This window comes from Saimiri boliviensis, chromosome 1 (assembly GCF_048565385.1).
Source record: "Saimiri boliviensis isolate mSaiBol1 chromosome 1, mSaiBol1.pri, whole genome shotgun sequence".
NCBI lineage: Eukaryota > Metazoa > Chordata > Mammalia > Primates > Cebidae > Saimiri > Saimiri boliviensis.
In genome coordinates, this window is record NC_133449.1 from 28,606,835 (window position 1) to 28,624,113 (window position 17,279).

At 42.0% G+C, this 17,279-nt stretch overlaps 2 protein-coding genes across 3 annotated transcripts in view; one reads left to right on the plus strand and one right to left on the minus strand.

The window, feature by feature from the left end:
- The window catches only part of SPDYA (speedy/RINGO cell cycle regulator family member A), a 39,672-nt gene extending 36,802 nt beyond the window's left edge, over positions 1–2,870 (plus strand). The window contains exon 6 of the mRNA XM_003941524.3: positions 2,779–2,870. Coding sequence (XP_003941573.1) covers positions 2,779–2,870 — 92 coding nt within the window. The remainder of the gene's footprint in view (positions 1–2,778) is intronic.
- On the minus strand, positions 1,952–16,817 carry TRMT61B (tRNA methyltransferase 61B). 2 transcript variants are annotated; one of them, XM_003941523.2, is made up of 7 exons: positions 16,087–16,817; positions 11,572–11,674; positions 9,433–9,623; positions 5,794–5,885; positions 4,357–4,583; positions 3,256–3,333; positions 1,952–3,170 (listed from the first exon to the last, which is right to left on the minus strand). In XM_003941523.2, the coding sequence occupies exons 1-7, from the start codon at positions 16,783–16,785 to the stop codon at positions 3,127–3,129; spliced, it is 1,434 nt and encodes a 477-aa protein (XP_003941572.1). In that variant the 5' UTR covers positions 16,786–16,817; the 3' UTR covers positions 1,952–3,126. The 2 variants fall into 2 exon arrangements, with proteins under 2 accessions (XP_003941572.1, XP_010350607.1); XM_010352305.2 differs by having other exon boundaries at positions 4,384–4,583; positions 16,087–16,804.
- Between the last annotated feature and the right edge of the window lie 462 nt (positions 16,818–17,279).

The following is a 17,279-nucleotide window of genomic DNA, read 5'->3' on the forward strand; positions in this document are numbered from 1 at the left end:
TCAAAAGGCTGAGAAAGAATTGCTTGAACCCGGGAGTCAGAGGTTGCAGTGAGGGAAGGAAGGAAGGAAAGGAGGGAGGGAAGGAGGAAGGAAGGATAATGGAGCTGAAAAATTCCTATCACCTGGTGACCTCATAGTCCTGTAGTGTAACACATTACCTTTTCTATGTTTAGATACACACATACTTACCATTGTCTTACAAATGCCTATGATAGTTAGTATAGTAACATACTATCCAGGTTTGCAGTCTAGGAGCAGTAGGCTATACCATATAGCCTAGGTGTGTAGTAGGCTACACCATCTAGGTTTGTATAAGTACACTCTGTAATATTCACACAATGATGAAATTCCCTAACTATGCATTTTTCAGAATGTATTCCTGCTGGTAAGCAATGTATAACTGTATCTGGAAATGTTATGAAAGTTATAAGGCATCATTATTTATAAATGTTCAGCTAGTTATCATACAGAAATATAACACCAGAATACTCTACTCCTGATTCAATCACTTGTCTAAATACAGCCAGAGTGATTCTTTTATTTTTTTGAGACAGAGTCTCACTCTGTCGCCCAGGCTGGAGTGCAATAGCGTGTTCTCAGCTCACCGCAACCTCCAACTCCCAGGTTCAAGCAATTATCCTGCCTCAGCCTCCCAAGTAGCTGGGATTACAGGTGTGCACCACCACACCCGGTTAATTTTTGTATTTTTAAGTAGAGACCAGGTTTCACCATGTTGGTCAGGCTGGTCTCGAACCCCTGACCATGTGATCCGCCTGCCTCAGCCTCCCAAAGTGCTGGGATTACAGGTGTGAGCCACCGTGCTCGGCTCAGAGTGATTTTCAAAACACAGATCTAAACACGTCACCCCTTACTTAAATTCTTCAATGGCATCCCATTTTTCTTAGGATAGACAAATTCCTTCACAGGCATATAAGAACTTGACTGGCCTGATTCCTATCAATCTATCCAGTCTTTTCCACTAGACCCCAGCATCACTTTTTATTCTCATTTTTCCTGCTGTAGTTAAGTCTTACTTACCATTCAGGTCTCAGCTCAACTGTCACTTGCTAGAGCAAAGTCTCCCATTATGGTTACTCATAGTAACTGGCACTTCTTTAGGGCATTTATAACAGTTTTAGTTTTACATCTGTGTGATTAATATCAAGCTGTATCACAGACCATAAACTCTAAAAATGCAGAGATTTTACCTTAAAATGTTCTGTGTTCCGTAATATGTTATTTAATAAAAAATTTCCATACATGTATAATTTTAAATACCTCTAGCCTAAGAGATAAATCCAGGAATAGTAGCATTTACCCTCCAAGGCATTACTATTTTTTTTTTTTTTTTTTTTTTGAGACAGAGTTTCGCTTTTGTTACCCAGGCTGGAGTGCAATGGCACATTCACGGCTCACCGCAACCTCCATCTCCTGGGTTCGAGCAATTCTCCCACCTCAGCCTCCCGAGTAGCTGGGACTACAGGCGTGTGCTACCATGCCCAGCTAATTTTTTTGTATTTTTAGTAGAAATGGGGTTTCACCATGTTGACCAGGATGGTCTCGATCCCTTGACCTCGTGATCCATCTGCCTCAGCCTCACAAAGTTCTCGGATTACAGGCGTGAGCCACCATGCCCGGCCGGCATTACTATTTTAAGGCCCATAAAACAGGCCAGGCATGGTGGCTCATGCCTATAATCCCAGCACTTTGGGAGGTCAAGGCAGTTGAACCTAGCAGTTTAGACCAGTGTGTAAAACATGACAAAACCCCATCTCTACCAAAAAAACTCCACAAAAATTAGCGGGGCATTGTGGCATGTGCCTGTAGTCCAACTACTTGGGAGGCTGAGGTGGGAGGATTGATTGAGCCTGGGAGACTGAGGCTGCAATGAGCCATGATCATGCCACTGCACTCCAGCCTGGGTGACAGAATGAGAATCTATCTCAAAAAGAAAAATAAAAACACCTTTATTATGCATCAACAGCAGAAAAAAAACCCAAAAACCAATAAAACATCCATATTTAAACAGCAGCCTGATCATTCTGTCACTGTTTATCTGTAAAATATGAGTAACTTGAAAGATAAGTGAAAAACATACACAGTTTTCAAAACAAGTTATGGTATGTGTTAAATGCTAAATAACTGGTACCTATGAATAATAGTAAGTCCTATTTGTAATTAATTCATGTTTCTAAAACGCATTCCCCAAACTTTTTTTTTTTTTGAGACGGAGTTTCACTCTGTCACCCAGGCTGGAGTGCAGCGGCACGATCTTAGCTCACTGCAACCTTCACTGCCCGGGTTCAAGCAATTATCCTGCTTCAGCTTCCCAAATAGCTGGGATTACAGGTGCCTGCTACCACACCCAGCTAATTTTTGTATTTTTTAGTAGAGACAGGGTTTTGCCATGTTGGCCAGGCTAGTCTTGACCTCCTGACCGCAGGTGATCTGCCTGCCTTGTCCTCCCAAAGTGCTGGGATTATAGGCGTAAGCCACTGCCTGACCCCCAAACACTGATTTATGTAGTAACACTGAACAATTATGATGTTCTTTCAAGCTGGTTAAAAAAATTCTGAAGGGAGTAAAACAGATTCAAGAACTGTTACATCTTTTGTTACAATTTTTAAGGTGATTAGATCATTCTTAAGTTTCCTCCCATTATTTACTGTAACCCAGATTTCCTTATTATTTTGTAAGACATATATAAGCCATTATAACATGTATTTAAAATGGACAGATACATAAAATTTATCTTTAAATGCATATTTTGTATTTCAGTAGTCAATGACCATCAATCAAACAAAGGGAAAAAAACTAATTTCTTGAAGAAAGACAAGTCTATGGAGTGGTTTACAGGAAGTGAAGAATGAGATGGCTCAACTAAACCGGTCTGGAATAATTTACTATAAAATGTCAAACTAACTGCAAGACAAGTGTCAAATGGGATGTTTAAGCAGTTTTGCCATGTTGTACATCTTTATTTTGTTATTTTCAAAATTATATGTAAAAGTTATATAAGTCATAGTAATAGCTAAAAATACCAATCTATGAAAGTAGTAATTTTCAATGTAAAGTTCTATTTTGATATTTTTCCATCTTCAAGTCAGTTGCTGTCATCTGGAGTACTCAGTTAAGTTGTGGTTTGACCTTCCTCAACTTGATAAGGAAAGCTAATTTAAGAGAAGAAAAACGTAAAGTCATTATATTGATTAGAAGAAAAAACACCATTTAATATGGTCTGAAAACATTACTCACCTGTATGACCAACTTGCCAGTGTACTGGTCTAGCAATATAGGGAAATGATCCATATGGAAAATCAGAATGTGATTCTTCTGTTGTAAAAAATATATGTACTATAAGCTACATAAAATATTTTGTAATTTTTTTATAAAAACTGTTAAAATATGAATTACTCTCTTATAATAAAGTTTTTTCTCTCATTTTTTTCCTTTCATTTATTTTAGAGCTACTTTGCCAGTTACTTTAAACACAGAAACAATTTGTCAATGATTATATAATAAATATAGATGATTTTATAACCAAATGGATAAGCCCATATTATAAATCAATGGATACTTGAAAACATGTTCATGGCCTAAAAATGTGTATATACAAGAAAGACCTAAACTTACTTATTTCTAGAATTCCAGCAGCATCTTAGAAGTTGCTTTTTGGAATATTAGCTATTTGCCTATCAGGTCCCATTAAATTCATTCCCTTCAGTAATTATCACTTATCTAAATTTAAAATATCCTTAGCATATTTAAATTATTTCACAAGTCAAGCTCCTTGTGACAAGTAAAATATGAATACTGTAAAAAGCTCAATCCTAGGCCTGGTGCAGTGGCTCACACCTGTAATCCCAGCACTTCAGGAGGGCGAGGCGGGCAGATCACCTGAGGTCAGGAGTTCAAGATCAGCCTGGCCAACAAGGCAAAACCCCATCTCTACTAAAAATACAAAAATTAGCTGGGTGTGGTACACGCCTGTAGTCCCAGCTACTCAGGAGGCTGAGGCAGGAGAATTGCTTGAACCCAGGAAGTGGACATTTTAGTGAGCTGAGATCGTGCCACTGACTCCATCCTGGTGAAAGAGTGAGACTTTGTCTCAAAAAAAAAAAAAAAAAAAAAAAAACCACACACAAACCAAAACTCAATTCTTCAAAGGTATGAGTTTTATGTAAAAGGCAGGAAAAGTCATTTTTCTGTCCCTTACATATTCTAGTAGAATAAAAATATCACACTTCAATTTCTATAGAAGATCACTGAGGAATATTTTCATAATCTATTCGTCAGGATACTCGGGAGCTCATTCTCCATTTATTACTGCAGCCATAAAGTAAAACTGAAGCTCACCATCGTCATCCTCTTCAAACAGCTCACCTTCAACTCCAATTTGCTCTTGAGAATGTAGTTGTACATTTGTGTTGATTTCAGGTTCTACTCTTTGAGGTAAAATTCCATTTTTCTGTTTTGCAAGGCAAACCAACCAATCTCTGACAATGACCTCACTTATCTTTTCACACGAAAGAGCAAGTTCACAGATGCGAATTCCATCTAAAAGTTCAATAACCTGTGTGATGCTTTCAGAAAAGTGAAAAATGTACTTTACGTTTCTACTAAAATGATAACATTACATTTATTTAAGTTCCCTATACCCTGTGTCCAAATTTAAATGCTATAGTTAAATTAAGGCAGGAGAAGGTTTAAATATGCAAGTTAGAAGGCAAAATAAGTACTTTCACAGATTTCTAGGTAAACAAATACAGAGACTACAACATTACTGATCAATCACATTATACTTTTAAAACTTTTCTCCCAGATTATCAGAAGAAAATATGCATCTTAAACAAAAAAAAAGGAAAAAAAGTTTTAAAAAAGATAAAAAAATAAAAAATAAAATAAAATAATAAAGAAAAAAGAAAAAGAAAATATGCATCTTATGTTACTATTTATGTAAAGAATGATTTAAACAGTAACATAGGGCCGGGTGTGGTGGCTCAGACCCGTAATCCCAGAACTTTGGGAGGCTGAGGCGGGCGGATCACTTGAGGTCAGGAGTTTGAGACCAGCCTGGCCAAAAGGGTGAATCCCCATCTCTACTAAAAATACAAAAATTAGTCAGGCATGGTGGCATGTGTCTGTAATTTCAGCTACTCAGGCGGCTGAGGCAAGAGAATCATCTGACCCTGGGAGGCAGACGTTGCAGTAAGCCGAGATCACAACACTACACTCCAGACTCGGTGACAAAGTAAGACTCCACATCAGAAAAAATAAAATAAAATAAAGTAAGTAATTAATTAATTAATTTAAAAAATTAAAACTAAATAAGCAGTAATATAAACGAACTTGGGACTTGTCATTTTATAACAGTTTCAAAAGATGCCACATACATTTCATTCAGTTACAAATGAGTATTTCGGCTAGGCACAGTGGCTCATGCCTGTAATCCCAGCACTTTGGGAGGCAAATGGGCAGACCACCTGAGGTCAGGAGTTTGAGACCAGCCTGGCCAACATGGTGAAACCCCATCTCTACTAAAAATATAAAAATTTAGCTGGGTGTGGTGGCAGGCGCCTATAATCCCAGCTACTTGGGAGGCTGAGGCAGGATAATTGCTTGAACCCAAGAGGCAGAAGTTGCAGTGAGCTGAGATCATACCACTGCATACTACAGCCTGCATGACAGAGTAAGACTCCATCTCCAAAAAAAAAAAAGAATATCTTAGTTTGGTGCTTAAGCAAAAGTGCATTTCAAAGTCACATTACAAAGAAAAACAGTTCTGTTACTCACTTTGCTAGATATACAGCACATACACCACCATGCTTAAGATGTGGGTAAAAAACAGGCAAAGCAACATGAGGATTTAACATATCCAAAGCTACCTGTGTGGGGGAAAAAGAGAACTGGATCAGTCTGATTCTCTTTAAATAAAGTATAAGTTTTCTTACTGCGGCGAAATGACACACTTTTGGAAAGCAATTACTCAAAATTATTTCATTTTTTAGAATGTTGTATTATTAACTATCATTTTACCATTCCCAAAAGGATATGTTAGTTATTATACAGCTGGGCCAGGTGGCTCATGCCTATAATCCCAATACTTTGGGACGCTGAGGCAAGAGGATCCATTTGAGGCCGAGTTTGAGACCAGCCGAGGCAAAATAGTGAGACCCTGACTCTACCAAAAAAAAAAAAAAAAAAAAAAAAATTAGCTGGGTGCCGTGGCGCAAGCCCACAGTTCCAGCTACTCAGGAAGCTGAGGCGGGAGGGTCACTGGAGCCCAGGAGTTCGAGGCAGTAGTGACTTATGACTGTCCCATCACACTCCACCCTGGGCAAGAGTGAGATCCTGTCTCAGGGAAGAAAAAACAATTTGGCATAGTACTTGATACTGAAAAATCAAAATGATACGTCTTGTACTTGGCAATATTAATACGGAAATATTCATTAGGCTATGTATGTATATATGGATATAACCAAAGAAAGATTCCTGTATTCCTGTATTATCAATATTGCCAAGTGTAAACATGTCATTATAACATAAAAAATTAAAACATTTAAGACAATGTGAATTTATATATTTGTGAATATATATTTGGTTTTTCTTTTTTGTTTTTTGGTTTTTTTTTTGAGACAGAGTTTCACTCTTGTTACCCAGGCTGGAGGGCAATGGCACAATCTCGGCTCACCGCAACCTCCGCCTCCTGGGTTCAGGCAATTCTCCTGCCTCAGCCTCCTGAGTAGCTGGGATTACAGGCACGCGCCACCATGCCCAGCTAATTTTTTGTATTTTTAGTAGAGACGGGGTTTCACCATGTTGACCAGGCTGGTCTCGATCTCTCGACCTCGTGATCCACCCGCCTCGGCCTCCCAAAGTGCTGGGATTACAGGCTTGAGCCACCGCGCCCGGTCTTCTTTTTTGTTTTTTTGAGATGGAGTCTTGCTTTGTTGCTCAGGCTGAAGTGCAGTAGCACGATCTTGGCTTACTGGAACCTCCACCTCCCAGGTTCAAGCGTTTCTCCTGACTCAGCCTCCTGAGTGGCTGGGATTGCAGGCGCCCACCACCATACCTGGTTAATTTTTGTATTTTTAGTAGAGACGGGGTTTTGCCATGTTGGCCAGGCTGGTCTCGAACTCCTGACCTCAGGTGATCCACCTGTCTTCGCCTCCCAAAGTGCTGGGATTACAGGCATGAGCCACCACACCCAGCCCAGAATTATGTTTTAGGAAGATTAATTTCGAGATGAGGGGACTGGATTAGAAGAGGGAAGGCCCAAGAGGTGAGATGGCAGCTAGGAGAAGAATTAAGCAGACAAAGGGAGCAATTAAAAAAAAACGGTGGGAATGTGAAAAGAAATGTATATGCAACATATGCCTTTTGATCTTTGATCAAACACCTACCCACAAGCAGTACTCTTACCAATGCGCAATTTTTATAAATGTTCTTAAGAAAATTATTCATGATCTAGCTTCTATTTAACAGTTCTGTATTATATTTATGAACACCAACTATAATTCTTTGGCCCTAACAGTTTATAACTCTCCCCCAGTAGCTGACACCCCTCCTCCTTCTCTAGTCCTTCATATTGAGTAATCATCTGGCACTATTATTCAAGAGAGATTAACTGAATAAATCTAAAAAGGCGTATTCTTTTTAGATCAGGAATGGTTCAGCAGGCTTCTACAAAGCTTCAATGATATCATTAAAATCCTTTGTTGTGTTTCATGCTCATCAAGCAAAATTCTGACGATCAACTTAATCTCCCAGGTATTTCTGACATCCCTATGGATGACCTAACAGAGCCTTTTCCCTCTTATTGAGCTGTAACATGCCACCCAAAGATGACAAAAAAGAACTGAGGTTTTTGTGTCCAGTAAGCTGTGCCACTAAAACTATAGGCTTTAGTTATATCAGAGCTAGAAGCCAGTGTTGATAAAAATCATTTTCATGGCTAGGCACAGTGGTTCACATCTGTAATCCCAGCACTTTGGGAGACTGAGGCAGGCAGATTACCTGAGGTTAGGAGTTCAAGACCAGCCTGGCCAACATAGTGAAACCCCATCTCCACTAAAAATACACAAATTAGCTGGCCATGGCGGCATGCACCTATAAGCCCAGCTACTTGGGAGGCTGAGGCAGGATAATTGCTTGAACCTGGGAGGTGGAGGTTGCAGTGAGCTGAGACTGTGCCACTGTATCCAGCCTGAGCAAGAGTGAGACTCTGTCTCCCAAAAAAAAAAAAAAAAAAGATTTTCTCTGCTCTTTGAACTTTCGAACTTTGCTTCATTTCTCACCAAAATAGTCCACCCTTCCAGCAGCCAACTAAGGAAAGCAAGGAAGACTCCTGACCAAGGCCTCAGTCCGTAGTGTGAAGCTAAGAACTGAAGTGGCATCACTAAAGATAGGGCAACTTACACTGGAATTCTGAAACTCTGAAGCCAGCAAATACCTCCGTGTATCAGATCTCCACCATGTTTGATCATAGCTTGTCATCTATCTTTTTTTTCCTTTTTGAGATGAAGTTTCACTCTTGTGGCTTAGGCTGGAAAGCAATGGCACAGTCTCAGCTCACTGCAACCTCCGCCTCCCGGGTTCAAGCAATTCTCCTGCCTGAGCTTCCCGAGTAGCTGGGATTATAGGCAGGCGCCACCATGCCCAGCTAATTTCGTATTTTTAGTAGAGAATGTTGGTCAGGCTGGTCTTGAACTTCCGACCTCAGGTGATCCACCTGCCTCGGCCTCTCAAAGTGCGGGATTACAGGTGTGAGCCACCACGCCTGGCCTCTTGTCATCTTTTGACCTTCATCTACTCTGCTTCTTTTCCCTAAGTCAACCTCCTACTATTTCTCTTCCTCACAATCTCTCTGCTCCACTTTCTGGAGCTTTGTTCATGACAAACACCTCTGTCCTTGACATCTTCAATGAACACACTGCCCTTACATCCTGACTTTAACTGTCTAAAGCTTTCTGCCTATTTCCTATCAAATGGAAGCTACTTATTTCCCCAAAATCTCACAATTCAGGTTAGGTGCTGGGTTCAATATGCTTCCAATGCTGCTTCCAAAGTACGATTTCTTTCTTTCTTTCTTTAGTTTTTTTTTCCCTGAAACTGATATCATAGGAGCCATGAAGTAGAATTTCTTTATCCTGGGAACGCTGGGGTTCATGGTGCTCAACTAGCCTTTGGTTGTAGTTTTTGATCATTATCCCACAATTATTGATAAATTTATCACCCAACTTGCTAACTCAGTATGTCTCTCTGCCCCAAATTCCATCATGAGATTAAAAGGCATGGAACAAAAATATTCTTTCCATCCCTAGAGATAGACATGAAGCAAATAAAGAAAGACCCTTGCCCATACAAAAGAAGCCTGACCCCTATTTTCTTTGCAGTCAAAGTATAATGCAGGACCCATGTTGGAAAACTTACTGCATCAAATGTTAAAGATTTTATGTCTTCAGCCGCTCTTGAGAAATCCTTATGAATAAAATCCACATTGTCTGGCCACTCTTCTACATGACTTAATTTCCATGAATCACGCCAGTGTTTGTAATTCTTCTTAGCCAGATTATGGTGGTCTTTTCGTACCTCAAAACTTATGACTCGTCCTTGTGATCCAACTTAAATAAAAAATAATTTGATATTTCATAGTATTAATCATTTTATTAAAAAGAGTCAAAAATGTATTTTGCAAAGGTACTACATGTATGTGAAAAAAACTCAAATAGTTCAATGTTACGAGTCTTCCTCCCATCCCTGATCCCCAATTAATCTTCCTCTTCAGAGGCAACCACATTACCAGTTACTTACCCCTCCCATGATAGTCACTGCCCATACAAGCATGCAAGTATCTCTCTCTGTTCTTAATACACATTGTGGTGTATTATACACACTGTCTCGTACCTTCCTTCTTACTAATGTCATTTCAGTGATTCTAGATGTACTGCATTCTTTTTTTAAAAATTTGCATTCTTTTAAACAGCCATTATATCCAGGGGTATGGCTATGATGAACATTTAGCTTGTTTCTAGTCATATGCTAATACCAACAATACTACAATGAAAATTCTTGTACCTAAGTCTTTGTATCAAGCTAGTATATCTCTACAGGATAAAGTCCTAAAAATGGAATTGCTGGCTCAAGGGGTATGTGAAGTTATTCATATAATATTAAATTGTCCTCCACATAAGTGGTATCAACTTATATGCCAACCAGCAGTGTATTAGAATACCTGTATCTCTATACTCTTCCTGACAAAGAGTTATCGAACTTTTTATCTGTGTCAATCTAAAAAGTGAATAAAGTTTACATTTTTAATGTAGATTTTTGAGTTTTGCTTCATTTTTTCTTGAGACAAGGTCTCACGCAGTCACCCAGGTTAGAGTGTGGTAGTGGAATCACAGCTCACTGCAACCTCTGCCTCCCAAGCTCAAGCAATCCTCCCAAATCAGCCTCCTGGGTAGCTGGGACAACAGGTGTGCCCCACCACACCCAGCTAATTTTCTTATATTTTTGGTAGAGACAGGTTTTCGTCATGTTGCCTGGGCTGGTCTCAAACTCATAAGCTCAAGCAATCTGCCTGCCTCGGCCTCCCAAAGTGCTGGGATTACAGACGTGAGCCACCACGGTCAGCCTTTTAATGTAGTTTTTAACTTGCATTTCTTTTATTATGGGAGGGGACATGAGGAGGCGTCTGTGGGGCAGGGACACTCCCTACCTTGATCTGGGTAGTAAGTACATGAGTGGTCACTATACAAAGATTCATTAAGGTATACACTTATGATCTGCACACTTTTCTGTAGCTATGTTATATTCCAATAAAAAGTATACTTAAGAAAAAAGCAGCAGCATTAGAGAGCATGGAGGAAACAAGACAGAGCCAAGAAAATGGAAGGAAGATTAGAAAGAGACTGACTGGAAGGGCCAGGCATGGTGGCTCATGCCGTAATCCCAGCACTTTGGGAGAACAAGGCGGGCAGATCACAAGGTCAGGAGTTTGAGACCAGCCTGCCCAACATGGTGAAACCTGTCTCCACTAAAAATACAAAAACTTAGCCAGGCGTGGTGGTATACACCTGTAATCCTAGCTACTCAGGAGGCTGAGGGAAGAAGAGAATCACTTGAACCCAGGAGGTGGAGGTTGCCGTGAGCTGAGATTGTGTCACTGTACTCCAGCCTGGATAACAGAGCAAGACTTCATCTCAAAAAAAAAAGAAAAGAAAAGAAAGAGACTGACTGGAATAAATGCACAAAATGGAAAGAAAGACAGTTGTGGTCGGGCATGGTGGCTCACGCCTGTAATCCAAGCACTTTGGAGGCCAAGGCGGGCAGATCACCTGAGGTCAGAAGTTCAAGACCAGCCTGACCAACATGGTGAAACCCATCTTAATTTAAAAAAGAAAGAAAGAAAGAAAGAAAGAAAAACGGTTGCTCACATTCAGTTTCTACGAGAATGCTATCTCAGTATTAGGCATTTTCCCCAAATACCGTTATAACTTTCTGTTATTATGAATGAACAAATTGAATATTTTCTTTGTTATCGAGATCCAGCTCAATCCAATCTCTTACCTGCTTTGGATAAAAATAAGCTCATTCCACCAGAGCCTGAGCCAGCTTCCAAAACAGTATCACCTGGGTTTATATCCATCATTGAGAGAATCATATTAATATCCTGTGAATAAAAACAGTATGGGTGACTCAGAGACCAATAAATATGTACTAAGCACCTAGTCTTATCTTACACTGGGGGATTCGGAGAAGCAGGGAGTGAAAAACAAATTAGACTCTGGACCTGCCTACAGAGTTTATATTTTGCTTAACGAAATGAGAGATCCAAGAATCAATTAACAAATAATGCAACACTTCAGAATAATACCAAAATTACAGACAATACGTTCAGGAGGCGCTCAGAGAAAGGAGAAAGCAGCAGGATGGCCGAATTTAAAGACAAAGATTATACAATTTATGGGAACAACCACAAGGTAAAAACAGCTTTAAACAAAGCAGAGGTAGAATGAGCCCAGTTTGTTCATCTCAGGAGAGATAGGGAAAGAACTAAACGCCAGTATAAGGCATTAGAACTCGGCCCGGTAAGCAACTGAGATATTTCACTGAGGTGACATAAATGGGTATGAGAAAAATCTGGCAGAAGAAATATAGGATCTACTAGAGAAAAACCAAGAGGCAGGAAGACCAGTTAAGAATTTACTATATAATCTCTGCATAAAATGATGTACTTCCCATTTATTTGTGTATTTATTTACGAGACGGAGTCTTGCTCTGTCGCCCAGGCTGGAGTACAGTAGAGTGATCTCAGCTCACTGCAACCTCCACTTCCCGGGTTCAAGCAATTCTCTTGCCTCAGCCTCCTGAGTAGCTGGGATTACACGCACCTGCCACCACACCTGGCTAATTTTTATATTTTGACTAGAGATGGAGTTTCACCAGGTTGGCCAGGCTGGTCTCGAACACCTGACTTCAGGTGATCTGCCCGCCTCACACTCCCAAAGTGCTGGGATTACAGGCATGAGCCACCGTGCCTGGCCAAATGATGAAGTTCTAATTTAGAATTAAGACACTACATAGCAGCGGTCCCCACCTTTTGGCACTAGGGACTCGTTTCGTGGAAGACAATTTTTCTACAGATGAAGATAGTTCCACCTCAGATCATCAGGCATTAGTTTCTCATAAGAAGTGTGCAACCTAGATCCCTCTCGTGTGCAGTTCACAACAGAGTTTGCACTCCTATGAGAATGTAATTCCATGGCTGATCTGACAAGAGATGGAGCTTAGGCGGCAATGCTCACCACCCACTGCTAACCTGCTGTGTGGCCCAGTTCCCTGTTACAGGCCACGCACTAGTACCAATCCTCCGCCTGGGGGTAAGGGAGCCCTGCTATATAAGAAAAAAAAATAGACTATGCTAGAAATAGATCAGAGGACCCGTTTGCCAAACATATAATTGGAAGAATTGTTTTTGTTAACACAACAGGAATATCATGGATGACAGTAATAACAGCTGTTTTTTAAATTAAAAAAAAAATTTTTTTGAGACAGAGTCTTAACTGTTGCCCAGGCTAGAGTACAGTGGTGCCGTCTTGGCTCACTGCAACCTCCGCCTCCTGGGTTTAAGCGATTCTCCTGCCTTAGCCACCTGAGTAGCTGGGACTACAGGCACGTGTCACCACGCCCGGCTAATTTTTTGCATTTTTGGATAGAGACAGGATTTCACCATGTTAGCCAGGCTGGTCTCAATCTCCTGACCTTGTGATCCGCCCACCTCAGCCTCCCAAAATGCTGGGATTACAGGCGTGAGCCACCGTGCCCAGCCTAAAATTTATTTTAAAAATTATTTTGATGACAGGATCTCACTCTGCTGCCCAGACTGGAGTGTAGCGGTACAACAGCAGCTTGCTGCATCCTTGAACTTCTGGGCTCAAGCAATTCTCCCACCTCAGCCTCCCAAGTAGCTGAGACTACAGGCATGTACCACCATGCCAGGCTAATTTTTAAATTTTTACTTTTTATAGAGATGGGGATCTGCTATAATAGTTCAGGTTAGTCTTGAACTCACACCTCCAGCAATCCTCCTGCCTTGGCCTCACAAAGCACTGATATTATAGATGTGAGTTACTACACCTACCCCCCAACATTGTTTTTGAGACAGGGGCTTACACTGTTGCCCAGGCTGTAGTGCAGTGGCAAGATCATGGCTCATTGCAGCCTCAAACTCCTGGGCTCAAGCGATCCTCCCGTATCAGCCTCCTGTGTAGCTAGGACAACAGGTGTGTGCCATCACACTGACTAATTTTTTATTTTTTCTAAAGACAAGGTCTTCCTGTTGCCCCAGCTGGTCTCAATCTTCCAGGTTCAAATTATCGTCCTACCTCAGCCTCCCAAAATGCTGAGATTACAAGCGTGAGCCATTGCACTCAGCCCCTGGTCATATTTTTAATACCAAGATGGGATTACAGGGAGATCAGTTTTTAAAAATCAGTGGAGGTATTCTCTTAAGCATTTCAAAGTTGTAAAAGTTGAAGTTAACTATCTGCAGCCTGTTTGGACGCCATAAAGAGAAGTCAGCCCCTAGCAAATTCAGTACTTAAATTCCTTCTTAGAGTGGAATTTTATCTGTGACAAATGGAAAGGCAGAAAGTACATTAAAGATGCATATTTATAACTTCATGAAATATAACTAATCCCTCTTGATTCTGTCTAATGGGGAGAAAGCAGACATGGGGAAGCAAGACAAAATTACAGAAGTCTTTTAGTTTTCTTCAAGAGCTATGATACCATGGCCAGGAGCAGTCATTCTCACCTGTAATCCCAGCACCCTCAAGGGAGGACCCCTTGAGCCTAGAGAAGTTTGAGACCAGCCTGAGCAAATTAGGGTGACCCTAATTCTACAAAAAAAAAATTTTTTTTGATTAGCTAGGCACAGTGACATGCACCTGTGCTCCCAGCTACTCAGGAAGCTGAGGTGGGAAGACTGCTTGAGGCCAGGAGGTCAAGGCTACAGTAAGAGGTGACTGAGCCACTGCACACAGCCTGGGTGACACAGTGAGACCCTGTCTTTAAAGACAAAAAAGCTTATGATACCTCAGCAGCCTAAGTTTTCTTAGTCCCTGGGTACACCTTTTAAAACACAGACTGGATTCCCACTCAGAACCTTCTAACGGTCCTTCACTACAAATGGAATAAAATACTCCAATCACACCTCATACTGGGTCCCTCACCTGACCCACTCAGGCACGAGAGGAATGCCGCACTATTCCTCCCTTTGCAAGAACAATTCTGTTCCTAGATCTTTATAAGGCACGCTCTTCCTTATTTAGGTTTCCTATCAAGTGTACCTCGTTAGCGACCATCTCTACTCACCTGACAAAATTTTGTTCCTACCCCAGGTCACCCAAAACGGTGTCATTGTTAATGCTATTTGTCTTCGTGACACTTAATACTACTGGAAATGACCATATTCTTTCATTTCCTTGTTTTTTGTCACCCCTTCCAGAGTGTAAGGTCTACGTTGAGGGCAAGGACTGCAGTTCAACACTATACCTCCCTAAATAGTGCCTTGAATATGGAAGGCAGTCAATTATCTGCTGAATAAATAACAAATGAATGCTGATCTGGAGGAGGGAGAGTTGTGTTACACAGGAACACTCTACTCAAGGACTGTGACTGTGACTGTGACTAAGGACTGAAACAAACTGCTAGCAATAGATGATTATCATAAACTTCAAACTGGCACTGGGCGCGGTGGCTTCACCTGTAATCCCAGCACTTTGGGAGGCTGAGGTGGGCGGATCACTTGAAATCAGGAGTTGGAGACCAGCCTAGGCAAGATGGGGAAACCCCGTCTCTACAAAAATTAGCCTGGTGTGGTGGCACACGCCTATAGTCCTAGGTACTCAGGAGGCTGTGGTGGGAGAATTGCTCGAACCCGGGAAGCAGAGACTGCAGTGGGCCAAGATCGAGACACTGCACTCCAGCCTGGATGACAGTGAGAACCCGTCTCAAAAAAGACCGAAAGCAGGCTCTAGGCAGTTAACTTTTTAATAAAGAATAGTCATTTTACGTTTAGTGTTGACTGTTAGCTATTTTAATACAAAACTCTATTTCTTCCCTAACAAGAAAAGCACCATAACGTATTTATTGTTGATAAGATATACTCTCATAACATGCCTTACTGAATCTGATTAAAATATCACCATAATAGTTTAACAAAATTGTTCCCTAAGAGTTCAGCGTTCTCTTGAGTCCTGAGTAACGGGGACCAAAATTAGTGCTTATTATGTACCTACTGAGTTCACATCACACCAACAGAAAGTTGAGATGTTACCCACAATTTACAACTAAGAGAATCGAGACTCTCAGTTAAAATTAAAATCTAGGTGTTTGCTAATTCTAATTTTCATCGTGATATGTAAAAGTTATATCCATTGGTTTATTTTAAAAGGCTAAGTATAATTTTAAAAATCCAAACATTCTGAGATGTCCTTTGAGTACACTGATCAGGACTAAGTACTGCATCTGTCTTTGCTCCTCCTGGAACCGATACACACCTTACCTCCATCGCATTACCTTTGGGTTCGTTATGGCAGCCCCTCTTTTCATCAATAATATGTAGTCTTCTAATGCTGGCCTCCTCAACATGAGCGGCTTGCCGGAGGAACTCCTCAGTATCTGGCCAGGGAACTTCCCCACGATCTTGCTGAACGGGACTGCCCCCCAGTTACTATTTAAGAGTCCGACGTTACTCAACCTAAATAATTTCTTAAAGTGTGTGTCTCTCTCCCCAGTCTCAGCTAAAATCAGTTCCCCAGCCTGAAAGGGTCTCTCTCTGGAAGCTGAACAAGAAGGGGTGACATGAGGCTCTTCGACCTCGGCAGCGCACTGGGCCTGCGAGAGCATCGAGGGATCCTCGGATCCCTGGTGTGCGGGACCGCACCGGCCCTGGTCTCCGCTCGAGTCCTCGCGCTCTCGAGGGGATGACTCTTCCCGCGGCGTTGGAAGTCTGAGGCTTTCCTCTGACGAAAGACATCCAGTCCCAATGTCCGAGATGCTCAGAGGGAGAGATGGGCAAGACTCTGCTCCTGGGGCTTTCCTCTGTGCCGCCTCGTGCTCTCTTTCTCTATCTCTCGGATCTCTAGGCGAGGACCTGCAACACAGTGACCGAGCTCCCTCGAAGGGCTCTTGCCCCAGGCCGCGCAGGAATGAATTGGTTCCGAGACCCTGCCGCAGGGACAGCAAGAGAAGACCGCAACGCCGCACCATCAGCATAGCGTTTCGCGCAGGCGCCGTCGCAGACGAGTGACGCAGCTCCGCGCGACCACTCCTTTCCCTGTCGGGCGCACGGCGCAGCAGCCCGAGGCTCCTTCAGTGACGCAGGGCTCTACAGCTCTGCGCCTGCGCCTGCGTCGCCCATGGGTGGCCCGCCTAGTGGAGCAGGGGCGCCGGAGTCGCGGGAGTCGCGAGTTAGTGACTTTTCAAGGAGTATGTCCTCGCGTGCAGGCGCCCATGTTTCCTTTGGGAATGTGGGCAGAGGGAAGAATTTACCGCTAACAGACGTCTTCCAGGTTCGCTCGGGGACCGGAAGATTGAGAGGCAAAACTTGCCAAAGCGCTGTGCAAACTGTGAAGTCCCAGGCTTAGCTCGCTGTGTTCTTAAACACCGAAGTGACCTAGTCACCCCCAAGATGTATGAGTAGAGCTAACCCCGACATGCATTTGACAGACGGCGTGGGACGGGCTACTCGCTGACCGGCTCTCCTTTCC